The sequence below is a fragment of the Pyxicephalus adspersus genome, chromosome 1, assembly GCF_032062135.1.
Source record: "Pyxicephalus adspersus chromosome 1, UCB_Pads_2.0, whole genome shotgun sequence".
NCBI lineage: Eukaryota > Metazoa > Chordata > Amphibia > Anura > Pyxicephalidae > Pyxicephalus > Pyxicephalus adspersus.
Window position 1 is genome coordinate 139,726,918 of NC_092858.1, and position 23,645 is coordinate 139,750,562.

Here is a 23,645-nt window from a genome sequence, read left to right on the forward strand (position 1 = left end):
AGAGAGAATGACCTTAATATTGCTATTAAACAAAGTGAGCCGTCAGGATAAACGGACTGTTTGCCTCCTGTCTAGCTTTTATACATGATGTTCTAGCAGTCTTCACTAGCAATGAATCAAAGCTGCAGTTTCACAAACTTGGCAGTGTATATATAACTTCAAACTACACGCACGTACAGCAAAGCCAACAGGGATAAGTCAAATGGCTTGAGTGATGCTGACAGAAAATTCACAGGCAAATTGCACAGCAGCTGGAACACACAGCAAAATGGCAATCAGATATTTTTTTAGGCTTTTATTTATTCTCTTTCCTTTTTTTGTCCTTGGGCCTGATTTAATAAAGCTCTTCAAGGCTGGAGAGGATAACACTTTCATCTGAGAAGCTGGGTGATCCAGCAAATCAGGAATGAATCTGGTCCAGGATTGAAAACATTTGCTAACAAATAGCTAATGACTGATTGGTTTGCTGGATCACCCAGTTTCACTAACGAAAGTGTATCTTCTCCCGCCTTGGTGAGCTATAATAAAAAAGGCCCTTTGTGTGTATATTGTACTCTTACAGACCAAAATTAAGGTCAGAAAATACCCCATTCTGTACAAACCAAGGCCATGCTTACACAACCATTGACTTTTAAATGCTAGTAGTAGAAACAACAAGAACTCTTTTGTACTATTTGGATGCAAGCAGGAAATACTGAACTGAAATTGTAGTAAAAGTGCTAGCTGTAGCTTTATAAATTATGTAACTATGATTCACCCTATTAAAGTGGACTAAAACCTAAAATTTGTTTGCGTGATCTTCTAATCAGAACAGATCTGGCGCTCCAGTACACACATTGAGATCAAGTGCACAGGTCTTGAGTGCACTTTCTCCACAAAAGTTAGGAATTTCAGCCTATTATTATTTTTATTTTACTATCCATTCTCAAATTGTTAATTCAGTATTAACATGTATGAGAGTTAAATTTATAGTTAACAATCCCTACATATTTATCTTTATTCTGCAAGGCAGATTGCCAACAGAATCCTCATCATTCAACACAACTCCAGGATCAGCCTGTCAACTATGTTACTACAGGACATGGTACTGACATCCTGGCCACAGGGTGCAACCAAAGTGTGCATTGGGGCACCAGGATTCAACACACATACACAGTGCCAGATGCTAAAGGTTCTGCCAGTAGCTTTGCTCTGAATGTTCGAGGTACAGACTGGTAGAAAGCACTTTTTGTTTTGTTTTTTTTAAATACTACCGCAAAGCATAGCTTTATCTATATAGGTTAAGCAATTGGTTATCATTTGTTCCCTCATCTTCCCTTTCAGCCACCAAGAGCAAAGAAAAACCTTCCTAGCATAGGGGAGCAGAAAGGGTAGTGAACCACATGATTCCCAGAAGTAGCAGGCACCTTTTTTTGCAAAATAGATGAGCAAGGTTAGTGAAGGAATGGTAAATACAAGCAGCACTAAAATTAAATCTGCAAGTCCAAAGCTCACTACATCTTTGCTAAAACAGGATAATTGTACAAAATTGGATTATAATAGTTTATTTTTTAAGTCCAACCCTATGTTTGGATTCTTGATGGTTGGCCTAGAGTGCTCTTAAACAGCAACAGGTCCAAGATAGTTTTTGTCTACTATAATATTGGAGGCCATCTTTAAAAATAGCGGATGAGTATGCTAAAAAAAAAGCACCAATATAGATTTTCTGCATGGAATTGGTCATGCGACCTTGTACCCTATTGGCTTACTCTGCTCTTAAGTGGGTTAATTTTAGCATGGTTTCCAATGTTCTTTCGCAATGAACATCGTGTTCATTCTCATAATCCCTACACATGGGAACAGGTGGTTTTACCATTAGTGCAGGGCTGTCCAACTTCAGCCCTCAAGGGCCAAGATTGGCACACATTTTAAGTATTCCTCTAAGAGACAGGAGTACGTTTAGTAAGGTTTGGTTTACAAAGAATCAGAAAATGTTCTGTTTTAAGGAAAATCCTGGTCTGTAGGTGCTTTGAGGGCTGTATTTGTATTAGCAGAAGTAAAGTCAATGCTCCCAATGACTGATCTACCTACTCTATATAGGTGTAATAATTAACACCATAATGTGCTGAGCAAAAGGATATATTGTGATATCCATAAAACAGTAGTCTCAATAAACCTTGTTTACCACTGATAACACTTGTTAACTGCTCCACATAAAGGAAGCACAGCAGGTGCCCAGCAGGAAACACAGTGTGCCCAAGGGTTAAACAGTCTGGGAATGTCACTAAAATAGCTCCAAAGAAACACAAATAACAGCTAAAGAACCCTAATGTAAATAAAAGCACAACTGCAACATAATTATACCTCTTAACAGAACAAAGATTCATGCATTATACTAAACTGGGCTGATAACAAAATTTTTGAAAATCGTGTTTAAATCTTCTTTTGTGAACACTTTTCTTTCACCAGCAATAACAATTTCCTGACACTTAATGGTGGATCTTAAAACAGCCAAGTTATATGGTTCTTAAAAGATACTTTGGATGAAACCTTTAAATGTAAAAAATCATGTTTCACAACTGTCCATGTCCACTTTTCATGGCCATTTTTACAACACAAATTCTACATATATTCACATACTGTACATATACATTGAGACTTTAAAGTTGCAATTTATGTATGTTCACAATAGAGCTTTTTTCCCTAAAAACTGGAAGAAATCAGACTTCGCATTGCACTAAGCAGGTCTTATTGTCCTTCTCCAACCAGAACAGGTAATAAAACATATCTGCCCTGTGATTCCTTTTAGGTCTCATTTTCTTTCTCTCTAACAGATTAGATCTATAGTTATGTACCATAGCTGGAACCCTATAAAGTTTTTTATACAATAATAATAACTTTTGTTTCTAAATCCCTGAAATGATACACCTTCACAAAATATTCAAATTAAAATCATCAGCTATAGGCAGAAGAATCCCATGTTCATTGATCAGAAGTCCAGGAAAGTTACTTAAGGAAATACACATACATCCCATTACGTCAGCTGACCGGAGACGTTAATGCTTACCTGAAACGTACAGGACATGACGAGAACAAGCTTCTGCCTGGGCTCTCTGCAGGACAGTCTGACACAATGGCCAAGCAAGGGGGCTACTTAAAGTGGTCAGCTATTTTTAACAATGGCATGAAAGGGGGAGGAAGGAAGGAATTCCATGCCAAATGTCCAGCAGTGAAAGACACAAGAGGAGACTTCTAGATATAACCATTTGATTACTTCAGACTGTTCTGTGATACTCTTACAACAGCCTTCAATTCAAGACAGTCCTCCCCTCCCAGTCTAATTTCTCAGTGTGCTATGGATGGTTTTCATTTATATTCAGTTATGTTCTGACTTTGCATGAGAATATATATAAAGACTATTTACATTTGTACATATTCATTTTGTTTTGATGTACCAGTGTTTTACCCATGCAGGGAAAAGCAAATCTATCAGTGTGCTAATGTTTCAAATATCTTTTTTTCATATTTAATCAATGCATATAATTATACAATAAGTAGACATTTTCATGGGACCAAGCATAGTGATTTATATTTGTAGCCTATCTAATCTATGCCAACATTTGACTGTCCTATCACTGGCTTGCTCCTTCTTTCCGCTCATTTAAAAGACCCCTCAAAACTCACCTTTTCAAATTTGCCTACCTGTCGTCTTCTGTCTCCTAAAACCCTCTCTACTTCCTATCATTTCATATTTCCTCTCCTATTGTGGGATACTTCCCCCACCTCCTAGATTGTAAGCTCTTCGGGGCAGGGTCCTCTCCTTCTGTGTCAACGTCTGTATTTGTCTGTCATTTGCAACCCCTATTTAATGTTCAGCACTGCGTAATATGTTGGTGCTATATAAATCCTATTATAATATTAAAAATATAAATATAAGGTCAGTGTATGGCACTCTAAAGCTCTACACACAAACATAAGACCATGCACACAAAGTATCTTTCTAGATTCAATGAAGTTACATACCATTCAACCCAGAAGACTAAGCATGTCTTAGAATAGAAAAACAAGTATAAATGAGGGACATCTCTGGGTTGAAGGTATTGCAGCCAGATTTAGCCGGAGTTTGAATCTTTAAACCAGATTTAATCCTCTGTATTGCTGCAATACTGTTATAGCAAGCGTTGTTGCACCAAACCCGCCTGTGTTGAAGGGTGCCACAATGCATGGTAGTAAAAAATGGTCATGCTTGTCTTTACGTTTGTCAGGGTGTATAGGCAGTTGCTTCAATGCCATAAAGCAGCAGGAAGATGCAAGTGAGCCCTTACCCCTTTAGTAATATTGTATTTTTCTTTTACCTATGGAATTTTCAAGACAAAAATAGAATTCTTTTAAAAAACTTTATACATTTTTAGTTTGTAAACTATACATTTCCTTATTATTATTATTATTAATATATAATGAACAGGATTTATATAGCACCAACATATTACGCAGCCCTGTACATATTGGGGTTGTGAATGACAGACACACATTGACACAGGAGGAGAGGACCCTGCCCAGAAAAGCTTACAATCTAGGAGGTGGGGGGGGGTATCACACAATAGGAGGGGCGATATGGATTGGTGGGAAGTAGTGAGGGTTTCAAATGACAGAAGAAGCCGGGTAGTCAAGTTTGAAAATATGGGTTTTGAGTGCTCTTTTAAATGAGCAGAAAGTAGGAGCAAGCTGAATAGGACGAGGAAGACCATTCCAGAGAGTTGGGGCAGCTCTAGAGAAGTCTTGGAGCCTTGCATTTGACGAGGTTACATACAAATTTATACTTATTATAATTGTCAAAACAGAAGTGTATTAAAAAAAAATATAAAGAAAGGATAAATATTTTAAAATACACCTAGTAAACCAATACACTGCCAACGCACTGGCCACTCTTGAAACATGTCCTGTAAACTTTCATGGGTCTACACAACTTCATCAGGGTAACCCACTGAAATGTGATAGCTTAATCTACAATACAGATTTATGCTATAGACACCTAATGAAAGCCAGAGGTTACTGCTGATAATCTGATTATAATTTGAATTGACTAAATATTCAGAACATTGCTCGTCTCCCACAGAGGGCAGTGGTGTTTATTTTGCAACAAACACTTGTGTTATTGTAGAATGATATAGCGGAGCTGTGCGCTGTTGCAGTGGTTGCAGACTCCAGCCGACACATACACTGTAATATTCTGCAGGCCTCTGACCTTTACAAGCCTCTTCTGAATGTTTCCCAGCAGGCATCTGGGACTCATCACCAGCAGATCCATCACATGGAACTGAAACCAGTGTGAGATTTTCCTAGCTACATCTGCTGACTCCGGGGTTTAAAAACACAAAAAACACATTCTTTCCTAATTGGACACTAAGGTATGCATATGTGTGTTATCAAACTTTAAAACGGTCTACTGGAAATACACTTTCAAAGATGAAATATGTAATTTGTAAACTTTTAGGGTACTTTTTTAATGGCTTATGGTGGATAAGTAGATCTCTCACTAAGAACTATGGACAGAGGCAGATAAGACCATACTGATAGGGAAGAGTTGGGATTTTTCCTCTAAGTGATGGTGATATGGATTGCACCAGAGAAGATAACAATGCTATAGAGCTATACAGCTATTTCTTATTAACAGGTGGTTCTGATCAGCCTTACTAACAGTATTGCCTGATCTTCCTAAGCAATAACATGATGAGTTGCATGATGAAATGTCTTGGAAAATTTCTGCAAGGGTGAATGAGCACTTTCAATGCCTATTCAAGATTCGCAGCCCTGGCTGTTAACATGAAATAAATGGCATAAACATTGTTAAAGAGTTGTGTGTCATATTTTGGTTTATTGTCTTAAATTATGGTTTCCATAAGCAATTAGGAGATAAAGCATTGTCACCCTGTAACAAAAAGTAGACTTTTTACAGTCACAGTCTATGTTGTTGGAAAAGAAGCATAAAAGGTATTGAATTACACATTTGAGCTGCAGAATATAAACATCACAAGCAAAAAACATATGTAACCTGAATTGTTTCTGAAACCTTTTCACTCAGGTCTCGTATTAGAAGTCCAAGGCCCAAGGGACTTATAAATGTCAATCCAAACTAAAACACTCCAGTGAACTAAGCTTTCATACCTATTTTATATTGTGTTTATAGCAAATAGTTACAAAAATCCTTGATATTAAAGCAAAATGTAAAATCCAAAAGCTTGTTATTAAATTCCACTATACTTATGGGGCACATCAAACCTAAATCAGATCAAAACTATGAAACAAACCTCAAACACCCGCAACCCATATGAATACTAAAATTTCTAAATACCTGTGAATACCACTTCCATACCAGTTTAATCTCTCATTGACCACATTGTGGGTACTACTTTTTTCCTATCTCCCCTCCTATTGTTCGTTACTTCCCCCACTTCCTAAATTGTAAGCTCTTCGGGGCAGGCTCCTCTCCTCCTGTGTTACTGTTTGTATTCCATGTACAGCGCTGCGTAATATGTTGGTGCTATATAAACCCTGTTTATTAATAATATTAATAATAATAATAATAATAATAATAATAATAATAATAGAATGTCTTTGCCACAACACTAAGCTCTATATGCTAGATATAATCTTTTCACCTAATGTAACTTCTGCTGGACTGTCCCACCACCTTGTGCTCAGTTTGTCTACTGCCGCCTTTCCATCCTATCTTTCTGCACAATCAAAGACACCTTACACTTGGTGTAGCTTAGCTTTTTGCATTCATCCAAAGAACAGTGACTTACTGTGCAAAGCTGGGATGTGAACCACAAAAAAATGCTAAAAGTTTTATTATGACATTGGAGCAGTACTTACTTTTCCATCCATCAGTAGGGTTTGACCCATTCTGAGTGCCAACAGTAGCTCCAATGACCATTTTCCAATTATTGGGAAATAATGTATCCTACTGATAATTCCAATCTAACTTCACAATAAAACATGACATGAACAGTACTCACTTATGTTTTGCCAATTCTTCAATTAATGATTTTTTCACTTTTACATTGATCAGATGCAAACAAAAAACCTATGTACATAGTTAGGTTGCAAAAAGTCCATCAAGGCATTCTTCTCATTGCCCATCACACTAATATACTGTAAGCTGTGAATCAAGTTCAAAATAAACATATCCCAGATAAAAACCCTTTACACGTGAGCTTTTACAAGCAATTACATTGACCTGGCAGAACAAATGAAATAACTTTCAGGTCTATACGGAACCCATGCTACAATTACTATATCCACAGCTCACTGTATATTAGTGTGGTGGTCAGTGAGAAGAGTGCCTCTTACATTACAGGCCAGTGGGATGAATGTCATTCTTACAACTAGCCAAAATGATCACTGGCGTCACTTAAACTGACCTAAGAGGTACAAACTGCTCATTGCTCAAGGAACCCCTAGCAACCTCTAGAGGAACCCTGGTAGAGAAGCGCTGATCTAGAACCTTACAATCCATGATGATGTTCTGTTTGCAAGTCTACACCTCTTTATATATGTGGTGCATTTCAAAAATAATAAAATTGGTTGGGTCTGATAATTTTCACAGTATGTGCAATGCACTGCCAGCCTAATTTATTACAGCGCTCCAAGCCTGGAGAGGATACACTTTCATCAGTGAAGCTGGGTGATCCAGAAAACCTGGAATGTATCTGGTCCAGGATTCACAACAATGGCTAGCAAATAACAAATGACATCCATTCCAGGTTTGCTGGATCTCCCAGCTTCATTGGTGAAAGTGTATCCTCTCAGCCTTGGAGCGCTTTAAGAAATCAGGCGCTGTGTCTCACTACTGTCTGATACATGAGAAGCTTAGACATTGCTTAGAAAGCAAAGCCTGACTTTCTAATATGTGCTGTAGAGCACCACTGCATGCATTTCTTTCTGTTTTTCTGCACAGCTTAATTCATTCTTATAAAGGGGGGTCAGCATCAGAAACAGACAGCAACGCTTGTGGCTGTGCATTGCAATATAACGCATGGCAAGCAGATCTGTTATATAGTATGAATGACGTTTAGGAATAAACCACAAATATGGGGAGCAAAGCTTTCAAGCATGCTTTTATAAAAAGGACAAAAAAATCCACAATAACAAAAAAAAGTGGCACACGCAGCTATTTACACTTTATGAATAGTCCTTTCTGCCTGTTGTAATGGTCAAGATTCCTATTGCAGTGCAGTTTTTGATAAATTAGAACTTTTGCAGAAACCAGAATATGTAAGTATACTGTACAATGGATCTGAACGTGTACACATGCTGACATTTTTGGGGTCACGGGATGTTTTGTCCAAACTGATACTCTTGGCTTGTACAGACAGATTGAGACAATGCACCTGTCTTATTACTCATTTTTATAAATACCAGACTTTGGCAAAAGACTCTCCAAAAAGCCTCCAAAGTATAAATATTACAGCATGTTATTGTCACATGTGTTTTATTACTTTGTATTTATTATAGGATTACTCAGTGTTTAACATTAGAGATAAAGAGATACTAGAAAATGTTCAATTACCCAGTCTGTACAATTTACATGACTTGCAACAGATGTTTCTTTAGTGATAATATCCTTGCCTGAATTATAATTGTGTGTTTTATTCCTGAAGGTCACATGCTGCTTGGTTTGTAATGGGGTATGTAGTGTAATAAGGCCGGGATTACACTATTGGCGTGCAGTAGTGCATGCATGCGTTGCATTAAGGCAGTCTATTTAAAATATAAGCTGCTGTTAGGGAGCACCCCGACTGGTTTATTCATAGTTTATAGTACTCAATTGGGCAAAAAAGGCAAATCTGATAAATGTTTAATCAATAAAAGAATCAAACAATAATCAAGAATGCCCTAGTTTTCAATAGCCTTTCTTTCGATTTGGATTGAATCATTGCATAGTTGTATGACCATCCTTAATAGCTGTAATATTGTCTTTATGAAAAGAAGGGCTGAAGGTTGGACATGTAGAAAGAAAAGATTGAGATCTTGTTGAACCAAACAATAAACATCAAATCGTTCATTTGTACATACACACAAATCTGCAATACATACAAATGGGAAATACTGGCGCTTATTTAATGTACAGTGCTGCGTAATATGTTGGCGCTATATAAAATCTGTTTATTATTATTAATAATAATAATAGTGAATTGTGTCTATAACCCTCTGTATAGCCCAGTATATATCATTCTAATATTCTAACAGGACCCCTGTCATCAAACATTCATGGTGAAGAAAAGGTCCCGTGTAATTGAAATGTGCTGTACTGTTGTGAAGTGCGGCTCCACACTTATAACATGCATGCACCACTGACAATGGGTGCCATTCAAAATGAAGAGCATTGCAGGGCACCAAGACGTGTTACCAGTGGCAGACGTACCAACAGTGGGCCCCGGTGTGTAACTGACTTAGGGGGCCCATGCAGGCCCTTGTTGGATGAGGAGGGCCCTTGTGCAGTGGCACATGCTGCACCCCCCGTGTCTGCCCCTGCTTGTTACCCCCAATGCTGCAGTCACGTGTGTGTATGACCCCAGACATACTTTCTTCCTTGATGTATGACTGACATAAAGAAATAAATATCTGTCAGGTTTTTGTTGTTTTTAAATATTTCATACACTTGTTTTCCCCTCATTTCCTGTCCTAGTGCAATTTCCATGGTAACACAGACAGCAAAAACTAAATCCTGATAAAAGTCTAAACATGTTTATAAAATATTAGGAATAGATGAAGGAACGAATATTCTATCAGCAATTAGATATAAATAGGGCCATGCTGGAGAGACACTGAGGTGATGGGTGGCAGTGCTGTGTCCTCTCCAGCAGGGGGCGCACCTACGACTGACCTGTGCCGTCTTGCTGGATACAGAGAGCAGCGCGTGGCTGGAGTACCTGGTCTGCCCGTCCCCGCTCAGCCCCGCCGCCCGGCTCAGTACTTCCACCTGGCGGCTGAGTTTCTCCACCTGCTCCCGCAGCCTCCGGTTCTCGCACTGCAGGTCGGTGACAGACCGGGAGAGCGGCCCCGCCAGGCGCAGAACGTCTTCCAATTGGCTCTCCACCCCGCGCCTGAACTCCTCCATCTCGGCTTGCAGCCCCCGGACAGTCCCTTGTAGCGGGCAGTCATGCTCTTCCTCCGGTACACTCTTGCAGCCGATAGCCGGCCACACTGACACCTCCACCCCCGGATCCATGCTGGCAGGCAGAGGGCACAGACAGGTGCGGGCAGAGCTCGGGGCTTCGGAGTGACTTTAGTGGCGGGGAGCAGCGATCAGCATCGCACGGTGAATGGGTGACCGGCGGGGAGGTGGTGCGGGTCACTTCCGTTGTGTGCAGGTGTACCGGTGTGTGCGGGGAATGATGGCTGGAAGGTGAGGAATGTGACAGAGCCGGGTGACTATGGGCAGCTGAGCGGCTCCTGCACTCCAATACACCGCACTGCCTGCAAGGAGATGCTCAGGCGGGGGAGGGACGGAGGAGGGGGAGGCACTGCCTTCTCCTGGAATACCGACTGTGCCAAAATATACACTCCTTATCTATCCCCACCGAGAGGAGGAGACCGGGCACACCCCTCCGGTACTGACACAGAGTACCCGCACTGACCCCCTGCCTGCTATGGGGATACCGTGTACTGATAGTGGGGAAATTTATATATTCTATAATGTCACCATGCTTCATCATCATGTACAGACAAACTCCATGTTATCCCCCCAGTCACTACACTCAGTCATTCATACCACAGTGCGTCATACCTCTTGCAGTGAGAGGTATGAGACACTATGTGTAGTAGGTATAACATGCAGTGAGAGGTATGAGACACTATGTGTAACATGCAGTGAGAGGTATGAGGCACTATGAGGTATAAGGAACTTAGTATGAAAGTATGACATGAGAGTAGTGGTATCAGGCACTGAGTAGACGGGTATGACATGAAGATAGGGGTATAAAGCACTGTCTAATCAGTGTCTGATACCGCTACTCTCATGTCATACTTTCATACTAAGTTCCTTATACCTCATAGTGCCTCATACCTTTCACTGCATGTTACACCTGCTACACATAGTGCCTCATACCTCTCACTGCATGTTACACCTACTACACATAGTGCCTCATACCTCTCACTGCATGGTACACCTACTACACAATGTGCCTCATATCCCTATCTTTATGTCATACCTGTCTACTCAGTGCCTCATACCTCTCACTGCATGTTACACCTACTACACATAGTGCTATATACCCCTATCTTCATGTCATACCTGTCTACTCAGTGCCTGATACCGCTCCTCTTATGTCATACTTTCGTACTAAGTTCCTTATACCTCTCACTGCATGTTAAACCCTGCCCTGCACCCATGTGCCTCCAATCAGCTGTGACCACAGGTTCCCATGGTCCAGGCTTGCAAGGTCTCTGGGCTGTACTTGTCAATGATACTAATATGTACCCCTGTACTTATTCCCCATGGTTGGATATCTGGGAGTCACCTTGTTAAAGGGGGCTTTAGGTTCTATTCATTGACGTGTACGTCTCCCTTCCCATGATACCTGTCTACTTAGTGCCTTATTCTTCATTCACATTATATCGGTCTACTCGGTGCCTTATACTTCTCCCTTCGCATGATACCTTTCTACTCAGTGCCTTATACTTCTCCCTTCACATAATAACTTTTTACTCAGTGCCTTATACTTCTCTCTTCATACGATACCTGTCTACTCAGTGCCTTATACCTTCCACTGCATTTCACACCTGTCCAACATATATCGGTGCTTTAAACCTCTTGCTGTGTGACAAATCTATAATATATTAATTGCTTTCTACCCTTCCCTAATATCACACAACTCTATTATACTAAATATACCCCTCCTTCATGTCATACCTACTATACTTTGTGCCTTCCCTCTTGTCTCATGTCACCCCTATCTATAATAAGTGCCATACATCCTCCCTGATACATGTACATGCAGGGCATCATATCTCTCCTTTAAACATAGTTCCTTATATCACACTTGTCCACTATACTCAATTCTTTTTATCTCTCACTTTGTTACTTATCTTCTATACTCAGTGCCTTAAGCTGCATACACACCTGCAATTTTTCTCGTTGGAAAGGATCTTTCACGATCCTTTCCAACGAGAAAAGACTGCACGATGCATGAACGATGCTGTACATACAGCACCGTTCATGCTCTATGGAGAGGGGAGGGGGAGAGCGACGGAGCGGCACCCTGCTGCGCGCTCTCCCCTTCCCTTTCATTAGGATCGGTCGTCGTCCATCGTCCATGGATCCGCCAGGACGGTCGTCGGACGATGGACGACGACCGACTGTACACACGGCAGATTTTCGCCCGATAATTGGCCGATACCGATTATCGGGCGAGAAAAATTTGCCGTGTGTACGCAGCTTTACACTTCTTCCTTATGTCACCCATATCTTCTATACTCAAAGCCATACCCCTCTCTTTTACAGACTTGTTCTATTTCTACTACATTCAGTTCCACACAATACCTTGTGCCTCCCTTTAACACACGGTGCCTCATACCTCAGTATTACACATAGTGTTTCTTGACTTTTTGTAACAACTAATGTCCCACACCCCTTTACTCTACTTATTTTATTACATCTCTCCATTATCCAGTATTTCATCTGCATTCATCAGCGTTTTTACTGCATTTAGGTAATAATGCCAGACATTGCATGCGCCTGCTTTGTACATAGTGTCTTATTCCTCCATATTATATCCTCTCTTTCTACCCCTCTTAGTAAGCAATTTGCATGGAAAAACATTTGCATTTATTTTTGGATCTGTTGTGCAACCAAAGTGCAAATTTTACATGGTAGTGCAGCTAAATGGTGACGGTTTGAAGTCTTCCCTGTTATACACAACTGTGATCACTTAAAACGTACCTAAACTCAGAAATTGCACTTTACAAAAAAGGGTAGACAACCCCTTTATGCAGAGTAAAAATTCATTTTTTTTTTTTTAAAGTGCTTTTTTAAAAAAAAAAAAAAATGGTGCAGGACCGCCCCTTATTCTCATCGCCTAGGAGATCGAGAATGAATGGGAGCGCAAAGCCTCCCAGGATACCTACGTCAAGCATCCCAGGAGGCTCTTGAGTGCTTCTTCTGCGCATGCCCAAGCATCTCGGGCATGCGCAGAAGGAGCCTTTTCTCGCAAAGAAAGAAATTTGCTGATCTTGCGCATGCGCAGTGAGATCAGCAAATTTTTTTCCATCCTACGTCACCCGATCTCGCGCTTGGGTCAGGAGACGTAGGATGAAGAACCCAGAAGAAGAGACGAAGATGGCAGTGCCTGGAGCGCTGGCTCTGGGACGGATTCCGGGACGATGCAGTACACCGCCGGATGGATTGGACTGCCCTGCGGGATTTAAGGTAAGTGTATTTTTTTTTTTTTGGCTGTTTTCAGTTTAGTTCCTCTTTAATTAGTGATGCCATTTATCTCAGAACATAGTTAAGAAGCATTTTTTTAACACACAGATATGCTCATTTTTGTAGCAGTCAGTATATTATGCAAATTATGTACAAGGGTGTATCTGTGTATATATGCGAATACTAGGCCAACTGATTTGATTATGTCCCCCAGTTTCTATTTTGTCTACCTGGATTCACTCAATATGCAATCAAGATATAAGGAAGTTGTAATCAGGATACATTCATAAGTTTACAGAACTATAGCTAAGGCAATGTCAGCAAACACATCTCCCCGATACTCACACCTGTCCACGTACTGTCATGGGCACCACCATCTTCTTCTCTTCCATGTTTCCTGATCTTTGATCATTTTGATTGGCTGGGGCAGGATGACGTAACTAGGTCATTCAGGCCCAGCAGCCCTGAGGGATACTGGGATACCTAGTATATACCAGCATTGGGTTTTTTTTTAAAGAAGATGGCAAACAGACAGGTAAGTATGTTTTATTACAGAAGGAACATTGCCTGTCTATTTCGGCTTTTTGCAAATTTGGAACTAGTTCGGCTTTAATGTCCTAATTTCTTAACTATAGTGAAAAAAAACTTTAGTGCAGTGTACATTCCCAACCCATTCATACAAATAAATGCAATGATACTGTAGCTCCAGCACACATGTACAGAAATTCTATTCTAGCCACCAAACAATAAAGATGGAAGACATCAGTCCCAGTACAAGATGGCAGTGGGGCAAATCCAAAGGTATCTATTTATGCACAGGGCAGGGTACAGAGGTATCCAGCACTCCTGGGATATGGTGTTAAGACCACGTTTTTATTTTTTTTTTAAAGAGGTCACTTGAAAACATATGAAAACATAAATGTGTGAATTTTAAACTGAACACTTTCCCAGAAATGTAAGCAGTCATCCCCTTAGACATTTTATTATAAATGACCGCTTAACAGCCTTTTTCCTGTTCGGACCAGTTTCTAGGTATATTCTAGTAGTGTATTAGCAGCGCAGTAAAAATTTTGTGCAATTTTTTTTCTTTTTTTGCTGAAAATATCAGATCTGGCAGTCCCAGTCTGCTTGTGGCATCTGCACGCTGAATCCAGCAGCTAAACTGCTTCTGTTATGTCCTGTAAATACATTTTGTAATGTGGGACAACAGTTCTGCTTATTTTCAGTTCTGTATGGGTCACTGGCTTTGTCAATAAACTAGTTTTTGCTGCTGGCAGAATGTGGATCAGTTGTGTTTCGCACAACTAATTGGCTGCCAGTATATTTATTGCTGTGGAACTTTTTTGTTTTTATCATTTTAAGGTTATTAGTGCCTAGTAAACTTTTCCTTGAAATAAGCATGTTCCTTCGCGTTTAAAAGAATACAGCTAACTTTAAGTTTAGATTTGTTAAAATAAAATGTTTTGTGTTTTAGTTGTTAGTTGTGTTAAGAAAAAGTGCACTTGCTATTTTCACCCCTTGTCTCAGACATAAAGTAATCTCTCATAGATGCATAGCTATCTGGCTGTGCTTTTATAACAGTTCTGTAAATTCAGCAGACCCATTGGCTGATAAATCCCAAATTAAAGCCTAGCTGGCTAATGTTCTGGTAACAATATATGACATTTTCCACTATTTCTACATATACACATATCAGTCTGTACTAAATACATTTTTCAGCAAGTTAATTGAGTTAAAAATAACTTAACACACAAATAAGTAGGACATTTGGTGTCATACATCTTCAGACTAATTTATCATTCTAATATCTATTTTAGTTCTTTATAATGGAATATTTTTTAATACACCATAGCCCTAGATTCACTAGGGTTTACAATTCTTGGGGTCACAAAGTAAACACAAAAACCTGTTCTCCTGTTTATGCAGGAAAGAGATTATTTTCTGCTTGCATTACAAAATGAAAGAATTTAATTTACAATCAGCTTTAAAATATATGTAAATAAATTGAAAACATTGCATATGGATAGTGTCAAGTCCTTGGATCAGCTGCTTGGATTGCAAGCAGAGTCCTTGGCTTCTTTTTACATGTCTTGTTACAGTGTGTAATTAGGTGAAAGAATAATTGCATCGTTTATATGGCTCAAGCTACTGTAAAAGCACATACACAAGTGAATAAGTAAGATTGAAAGATATACTGTATCTTGACAAATCCATAGTGCTCTGGGAATGCTTTATCATGTATAAAATGATAAAGATACTTTGATTTTCTTTATAAACCAAAGATTGTATACAAAGATAAAAACTGCTGTGAAACTCCAGTTTACCCCTTTAGAATGAAACATTCATAATGTCCTACTAACTTTAAAAGAAAATTGCTCTATATGCCAGCCGGATAATATTATATAAAATATTTTTTTAATTGCTTTCAAGTTTGAGTTTTCTTAAAAACCATGCATATAGCAACTAAATAAAAAAACATCAATACATAAATCAGTCAATTAATTAGCCACAGTTCTGGGCCTCCTTTAGCAGCTGTCACACAACATGGGCTTGGGGAGGAGATTGTTGGATGCTGGCAATGATCTCTGTTTAGGCACGGGCACTGATTGACAGCTTGCACAACATTTCCACCCTTTAATGGCAGCCATGGGAGACATGGATGTAGCTGTGTGCTGGTGTTGACAACTACGTAACTGTAATTTATTTTTATACTGTAGTTTAACTTTTTTTATGTTTTTTTTTTTTTTTTTTTTTTATATATAGAAATTCCAATGAGAAATTTTAATTCCTCTTTATTATGTTTTAAAAACTCCGTGCACATTTTTCCCAAAGACTTATCATTGTGCTTCTGTCCCATCCACAGTTACAGCACTATGCCCAGGGACAGATCACATGCAGCCTAATGTGAAATCTTCATACATGTAAGTTCATTTTACAACTCCAGTAAAGAAAAACTCAAATTATCAGAGTGTGTACACTGCATCACAATCACTGCATTGTGTTACAGTTTGCTGTCACCAAAATGGTAGTGTATCCTAAACCATTGGAGAATGGAAATTCTGGAGGACAAAATAGTAATAAATCCTTATTATAATATTGGTATTAAATATCTAGAATGCATTCTGTTCTTTGTGACGCGAATACATGTTTCACATTTATACTTCTAGGAGTAATAATATAGGTTTCATTTTCCTGCAGTAGATTAGAAATAGTACTACAAAGTGAGCTGTAAAAAACAAACAAATCTAACACTTTAATCTTTTGCTTTTTTAATAACAATATACTTTGTATTCAGTTTCACTGATGCAATGCCCAGATAGGCAGAAGTTTCACTATATTTGTTGTCAGAGGTTGTTTCAGGATTGCTGTACAGACAAGCTATTCAGCTACTGTTGACCAGACTACTATTCTATGGAGATTGAAGGGGGGAGGATGAATGGGGGACACACTGCTTTGTCCTCCCCATTGTAAAACAATAGTACAGCCTAGATGTAATAAAAGAAAATTCACACTACACTGCTGTGCAAAGAGAAAGAAACATTTGCCTTTATTAAATAAAAGGTATTTGTATGTTCCCTGTTAAAAAATGACTATCTTCCATATCTAGTTGCTAAAAAGTCCCATTCCAGAGATACTCTCATTCCCTGACCTTGGACTGCCATCAAGGCAAGGTAATAGTGTGTAGATAAACATTTTATTAAAAAAATAGAGTTTTGTTACACTTAAAAATGGAAGGCTTTGCCAAACTTATTTTGCACTTTTGGCTAGAAAAATTCGAATGCCTGTTAATTTTTCTTTTTTTGCTTTACCCTACTCCACTGTAACAGTAACCAAGCTTAGATTTCACAATTCTTTGCAAATACAAAACTGGATTATAGCAGAAGTATTCCAAACCAGTGTTAAGCTAATGCCATCAACACAAGTCCATGACCTGTTGGCACAGATTCTGCTTAGATGGAAATCTTCCAATAGGGACAACTGTTTAAATGACAACTGTCTAAGAAGAGAATCCCACTAATTTTGCAGAGATTGTATCTCACTCACTGTTCCATCTATAGGACTAGAGAAAAAGGGAAGTTTTTGCTAAACTTTAGATAGGTGAAAAAAATTTCACTTATCTCCAAAATGTATATGTAGGGCTTAGGCAATCCATGAAACCATCCATGCACATCCAACCACCATTTACTGTCTCTGGACACTCTAATTATGGTGGTGATAGATTGTGTTCACTCAAATCAGCCTGACATCCTTGTAATAGATTTTTGTATTCTGCTAGTACAGTGATTCTAAACCTTTTTTTTTTATCATGGGGGGACCCTTGAGATAACTTTTAGTTCATAGAGAACCCCTTCTATAGCTGCTATATCCACAGATCACAGAATATTAGTGTGGTGATCAGTGGGAAGAATGTCAGCTTTACATAAAGCCAAAATGATCATTGGTGTCAGTTAAATTAACCCAAGAGGCACAAAGTGTGCATTGCTCAAGAAACCCCTAGCAACTTCTGGAGGAACCCTAGGGTTTCACACAACCTTGGTTAAGAAACACTACTAGTTTCTATATTCAATTTTTGGTTTTAACTATAGAAATATAAATCTATATGTGTGTATATTAAATCACTTGTTAAAGATATGTGTGTTGATTTTTCTTTCATCTTTTTCAATGTTTAACAGCTAACACCTGCATGGTTTAAATCTTCTGTAAAAAGCTGATGACATTTTTGGAAATTAGAAAGATATGAAGATCTCATCTTCAAGCATCTCCATGCAACAAAACAAACAACATCAGGAACTCAGTTGTTTAAAATGTCTATACATCTATCAAATACATAAAAGATCCAATTAACCTGATAAAAGTTACTTTCAGTTAATTTACTAAGGTTTCTTTTGTTGTTTAAGTAACATTCCTTAGAGTAATTAAACACACTGGATGTTTTGCTAATTAGGTGCCCACATACCACCCAAGTTCTTTGAATTCCTGCTTTTAATCTGTGCAGGAGGGGAATGGGATAAGCAGAAGCCCTCAAGGGCTCTTAATTAAAAATACTATCCATCAATAAGGTGCTCACTAATCACAGAGTGCATATAGTGCCATAAAACATAATGATATAATGATAATGTAATCACTGTGCAAATGGGTAAATATAGAGCATTTCAGAATTGTTGGTAATCTAGCCATGCACCCCAGCTTCTGATTGTTCGGAGGAAGCTTAGATCATCAAATATTAAGAATTTATGTAATTGCAATAAAAATTTAATGTCAGACAATTCCCCAATAGATTTTTCCTGTCATCAAATGGGAACAATGCTAAGTAAGAGAGGTGTTCTATCTCAGCAGATCTCAGAGATTTTCACTCCATCATGTTTATTAGTTTAACTTCATATGGACACACTTAGGCTACGTACACACTTCCAATGGTTCTTGCCCCAATAATCGGCTCAGGGCCGATATCGGACGAGAATCTGAAGTGTGTACAGCGCGGGTTGTTCATCGAACGACCGCCCTGGCGGATCCACGGACGATGAACGACAAACGATCGTAATGAGCGGGGTGCCACTCCGTCACTCTCTCCCTCCCCTGTGCATAGAGCAGAAAGGTGCTGTATGTACAGCATCGTTCATGCAGCGTGGAGTGGTTAGTCGTTGAAAAGGATCGTGAAAGAGCCTTTCCAACGACTATAAATGCAAGTGTGTATGCGGCTTAACTCTGAGGCTGCCATAAGTGTCAAACCTTTGTATTTTGATTATTGTATTGTTGGGCACTAAACTGCTGTAGTCAGGAGATTGGTTTACTGACAATGGAACAAAGAGGAGATAATACGGCTAGGGAGGAACCTACAGGATAGAAGATACAAAAGGCCTGATTTATTAAAGGTCTCAAACACTGGAGAAGATAGACTATCATGGGAAAACCCTTGTGATCCAGCAAACCTGCAATAGATCTGGTCCAGGATTGAAAACATTTACCAACTAATAGCCACTATCTTCTTTAACCATGCCATGCATGCGCAGCTCAACAATTTTTGACAGAAGAGGATGGGGACATCGTCTGGCATATAAAGCCCTGCCTGATCCCAAATTCTGAAACAGAGCTTTAGTTCTACTTTAGTGCTGAAATCAGTTCAAGCAAATTAAAGTTCTAAATTGAGCAAAGCAAAGTCTACTAGTAATCAGGTTGAAAATTGAATACTACTATAAGTGATGGACAGAATTCCTGTTTTATGGAACAAATGTGATTGTACACTACAGATATTTGCTTTCCTCACTGCAACACAGTAGGATGGTCAATCGGATATGACCATGTAATACTCAAGGTAGGAAAATTACCAGACTATATTTCCCAGAATTCCTGTATTGCAGTGGAAACCATTTGTCTAAGAAGAGTTGCAGACTTTGTAGAGACAGTAAGTAGGTGGTTTGCAATTGTCTGATCTCAATCTGTTAACAAGAACCTAAAAGGCAATGGAGGTCTTATTAAAGCTTAGGCATGTGAATGTGATTTAAAAAGTTAAATTTATTCTTTTTAAATATTTAGCTTTTTTTTTTTTTAAAAAAAATAGCTGGTGATCCTGTTGAGAAAGCCCAAGTCAAATACTTCCTTGTATAGTGAAACAACTGTACTCCTTTATTATCCCCTGTTACATATAACGTATAGAGAAGACTAAAACTAGTTGAGACATGGTGCACTGCATTGTCTGTTGTTACTCTCAGGAAGCTGATCCACAGCTATGATGTGCAGTCAATGCTGGAGCAAGTAGAAATGTAATCAATAGGTGATTGAAAGGGGCTGGAGATGTGGAGCACTGAGTAGAAAAAAGGTACAAAAATATGTGGCAGTTGCACTGGGGCATTCGGGCTCAGTTGTGTAAGGTATACCTTAAAAAAGGCAATATACCAAACAAGTGGAATTTTATAAATGAAAGAATCCATGCACAGTTGTCTCCATATCTGTTAGCTGAATCATTTTTAAATGCTGCCCTCCCTTGTCTAGGACAGACCTTTACTCTCTCTAAAGTTCATGGAACACAATATCGTGCTAAGCTGATTTGTGAGTCTATTAAAAAGCATGGAAGCCTTCAAAGTATGTTAAACACTAGTTCCGAATTAGTGGTGTCTTTCATGCCAATATTCGGAGACTGCACGATTTTTACTAAATGGACCATGTGAAAAATTATACCCATAACATCCAGATGTGTACTTTGGGACCAGGAAGTGCAGTAGGCACAATGTATATAGGGAAACACTCCTAGCCTGTTTGTAAAATGGTTTATCTAAACAGTAACAAAATAATTATTATATTAGCATCATGTAGGTTTTATTGATATGACTTTCTCTAAAAGAAAAACCTCTACCTCTGATCCCTCTAAATTAGCATTTTTCGACCTTTTTAACATCTTTTAACCAACCACAGCTACATTAGTGTGATGGTCAGTGAGAAGAATGCCTCCTAAGTTGCTGACCAGTGGGAAGAATGTTACCTTTACAGATAACCAAAAAGATCATTTGGGCCACTTAAACTGACCGGAGAGTCCCAAACTGCTCATTGCTCAAGGAACCCCTAGCAACCTCTGGAGGAACCCTAGTTTAGAAACTCTGCTCTTAATAGTTTAATTTCTTCTAACCTGAATAAAGCTATTAAATACAGTCTTGCCCTACATCAATGTAATGTAGGTGACCTTTCTTCTTTCTTAAAAAAGGAAACCAGTACAGGTGATCATCTCTCCACTCTGGCCTATATTTTGGCTATGTGTCCCTATACTCCTCCTTATAAACATGCACTCATTTAAATCTACGGGGCCAATATGCTGGTACTAAATCATTATTCCATACCCATGCATTTTTGTCCCCTTAGTCCATTTGCATGTACTATACTTTGCTTTAAATAGTATGTATTGCATGTTTATGTGCATTAAGATATATTTTAATGCATTTCCATTAATTTCAATTGAAAACATATCACACTGTTATACAATAGTATAATATTAATATTAATATCTAGCCTGGGTTTAAAAAAAACTGGATAACAGGGCTTTTCAATACTGTTTGTATTGTATACAAAACCAATATTTTTTTCAGTTTTGGATAGGGAAGTAGTAAATCAATGTTTTAGATAATTTTCCTGCAAAACCTTGATTTCCTAAAATGTTTTTGAAAGCATAGACACTGGGACCAATAGGTTAAATTACCCTAGTTGGACAAATACAGGGATAATAAAGCTGCTCCCTGATACTAAGCCTTCTAAACTCAAAAACTAAATATACAGTTATTAGTACCTTAGAAATAGATGCGGGTAAGTGCCTTCATGTGGGTAAGTAGGCAAAAACGAAACGCTGAGATTAAGGGATATTGTGGGTCAGTTGAATTGATTTTAAGCTAGATGGCACCTCCAACTTCTGTTGCACTTATATAGCAGGTGATACAACAGGCATGCATCCTATGAGGATATATTTCGTATAACGCTCTCCCCTGAGAAAGCTTAAGCAGTGAAATGCATTGGGATATTTGACGCTGTTATTGATCTCGCTCTTATACGATTTTGAGTATACTATGTCTAGCTAATTGGTCTGCTACCCCATGCTATTGAATGGGAAGGACCACCCAAATGATTATACAGTGTTTGTACTTTGAATTGTGAAAAATTTACTTTGTTTTACTATTAATACAAACGTTTTGTGCCGCAAAAAAACGCCCAGTCTTTGTTATCTTTGCTTTCAAATTACCGTATTTTTCGGACTATAAGACGCTCCGGCCTATAAGACGCACCCAATTTTAAAGGAGAAAAACCTAGAAAAAAAAGATTCTGAACAAAATACTAAAAAATCACTCTGTGTCAATGTATCGCCTTCTAATCACTCTGTGTCAATGTATCCCTTTCTAATCACTCTGACACAGAGTGATCAGAAGGGGATACATTGACACAGAGTGATTAGAAGGGGATACATTGACACAATGTATCCCCTTCTGATCACCCTGTGCCAAAAAATCATACTCACCCGATACCGCGATCCCGCGATGCTGTGGGCTTCTTCTTCTCCTCGCTCTCCTCCTGGCTGCAGCGCGTGTCTCCTCCTCCTCCTCTGAGCGAGGAGAAGCCGGCACACGTGCCCTCGCGATCCGGTAAGCAGGCTGGATCAGCCTGCTTATGGGATCGCTGGGGTATGCGTGTCGGCTTCTCCTCGCTCAGAGGAGGAGGAGACACGCGCTGCAGCCGGGAGGAGAGCGAGGAGAAGAAGCACGCAGCATCGCGGGATCGCGGTATCGGATGAGTATGATTTTTTTTAATTATATTTAACATGTATTCGGTGTATAAGACGCACCCACTTTTCCCCCCCAGTTTTGGGGAAGAAAAAGTGCGTCTTATAGTCCGAAAAATACGGTATGTATGGGGGGGGGGGCACTAAAACATTACAAGAGATATGATTAGAACCATTATAGTTTCCTATACATGGGGGCAGCCATTTTTCCTTGTTACATATTCAGTCTCTACTTTGATTGAGATTGGCACCAGTAGGGTAGTAGCTACAATTGTCCACATCAGATTATGATGTGTTAAATAGCCTGTACAGTCCAGTGCTGCAAACAAGACATTAAGATTGTATTGCACTGCAGTGCTTATAGCACACATGCATGATTAAGGTGTGTTGGGGTGCTATTCACATTAAATATCACTGGAGCATAGTACGAATGGAACACTTCATAGACATAACACTGTACACTGGTGTAAATTGACCCTTACTGTACAGCTCCCAATTCGCTGGATGTTAGAAAGTTGGATGTTCTATGCTCGGTCTGTGAGTATCAGCTGTTAGTGGCTCCCAGAATAGAATTCTCTGCATGAAGCTTGCACACATCTAGTTACTTGCAGTCAGAATGTCACGTGCCAGGCAGACTGGAAAATAACACATTGGGCTCATTTCATAGAAACCACATCCTCCAAGAGCTTTAAAGCTGAAATCCAAGCAAACAGGCAATACAGTTATGTATTTTCCTTTATTAATTACAATATATTTTACAATAGATCTCAACTCCAATAGTTAATAAAGTGCAGGTAACTAGTCTCTAGTTGTAGTGACTTGACTAGTTTTCCTTTTTCTTAGGTGTTGTCACCCTAGGTCGGAAAACTTCACTTATTGAGGAACAAAACACTTTTCTTTTTTCTGGCATTTTTTACAGACCATAAAAAGGAAAAATTTAGAGAAGTTCATTGTTAGGGTTTACATTCACTTTTATGTACCTAA

The 23,645-nt window shown here is 39.0% G+C and overlaps 1 protein-coding gene and 1 long non-coding RNA gene across 2 annotated transcripts in view; one reads left to right on the plus strand and one right to left on the minus strand.

Annotated features, from left to right (window-relative positions):
* Positions 1–10,213, minus strand: part of SMTNL2 (smoothelin like 2) — a gene marked incomplete in the record, with an annotated part of 65,659 nt that extends 55,446 nt beyond the window's left edge. The window contains 1 exon segment of the mRNA XM_072429056.1: positions 9,869–10,213. Within this exon segment, the coding sequence (XP_072285157.1) occupies positions 9,869–10,213 (345 nt within the window).
* On the plus strand, positions 10,104–21,155 carry LOC140342716 (uncharacterized). Its single transcript, XR_011923133.1, has 3 exons — positions 10,104–10,238; positions 16,272–16,329; positions 18,082–21,155. It is a non-coding gene; the product is annotated as an uncharacterized lncRNA (long non-coding RNA).
* The last annotated feature ends 2,490 nt before the right edge of the window (positions 21,156–23,645 follow it).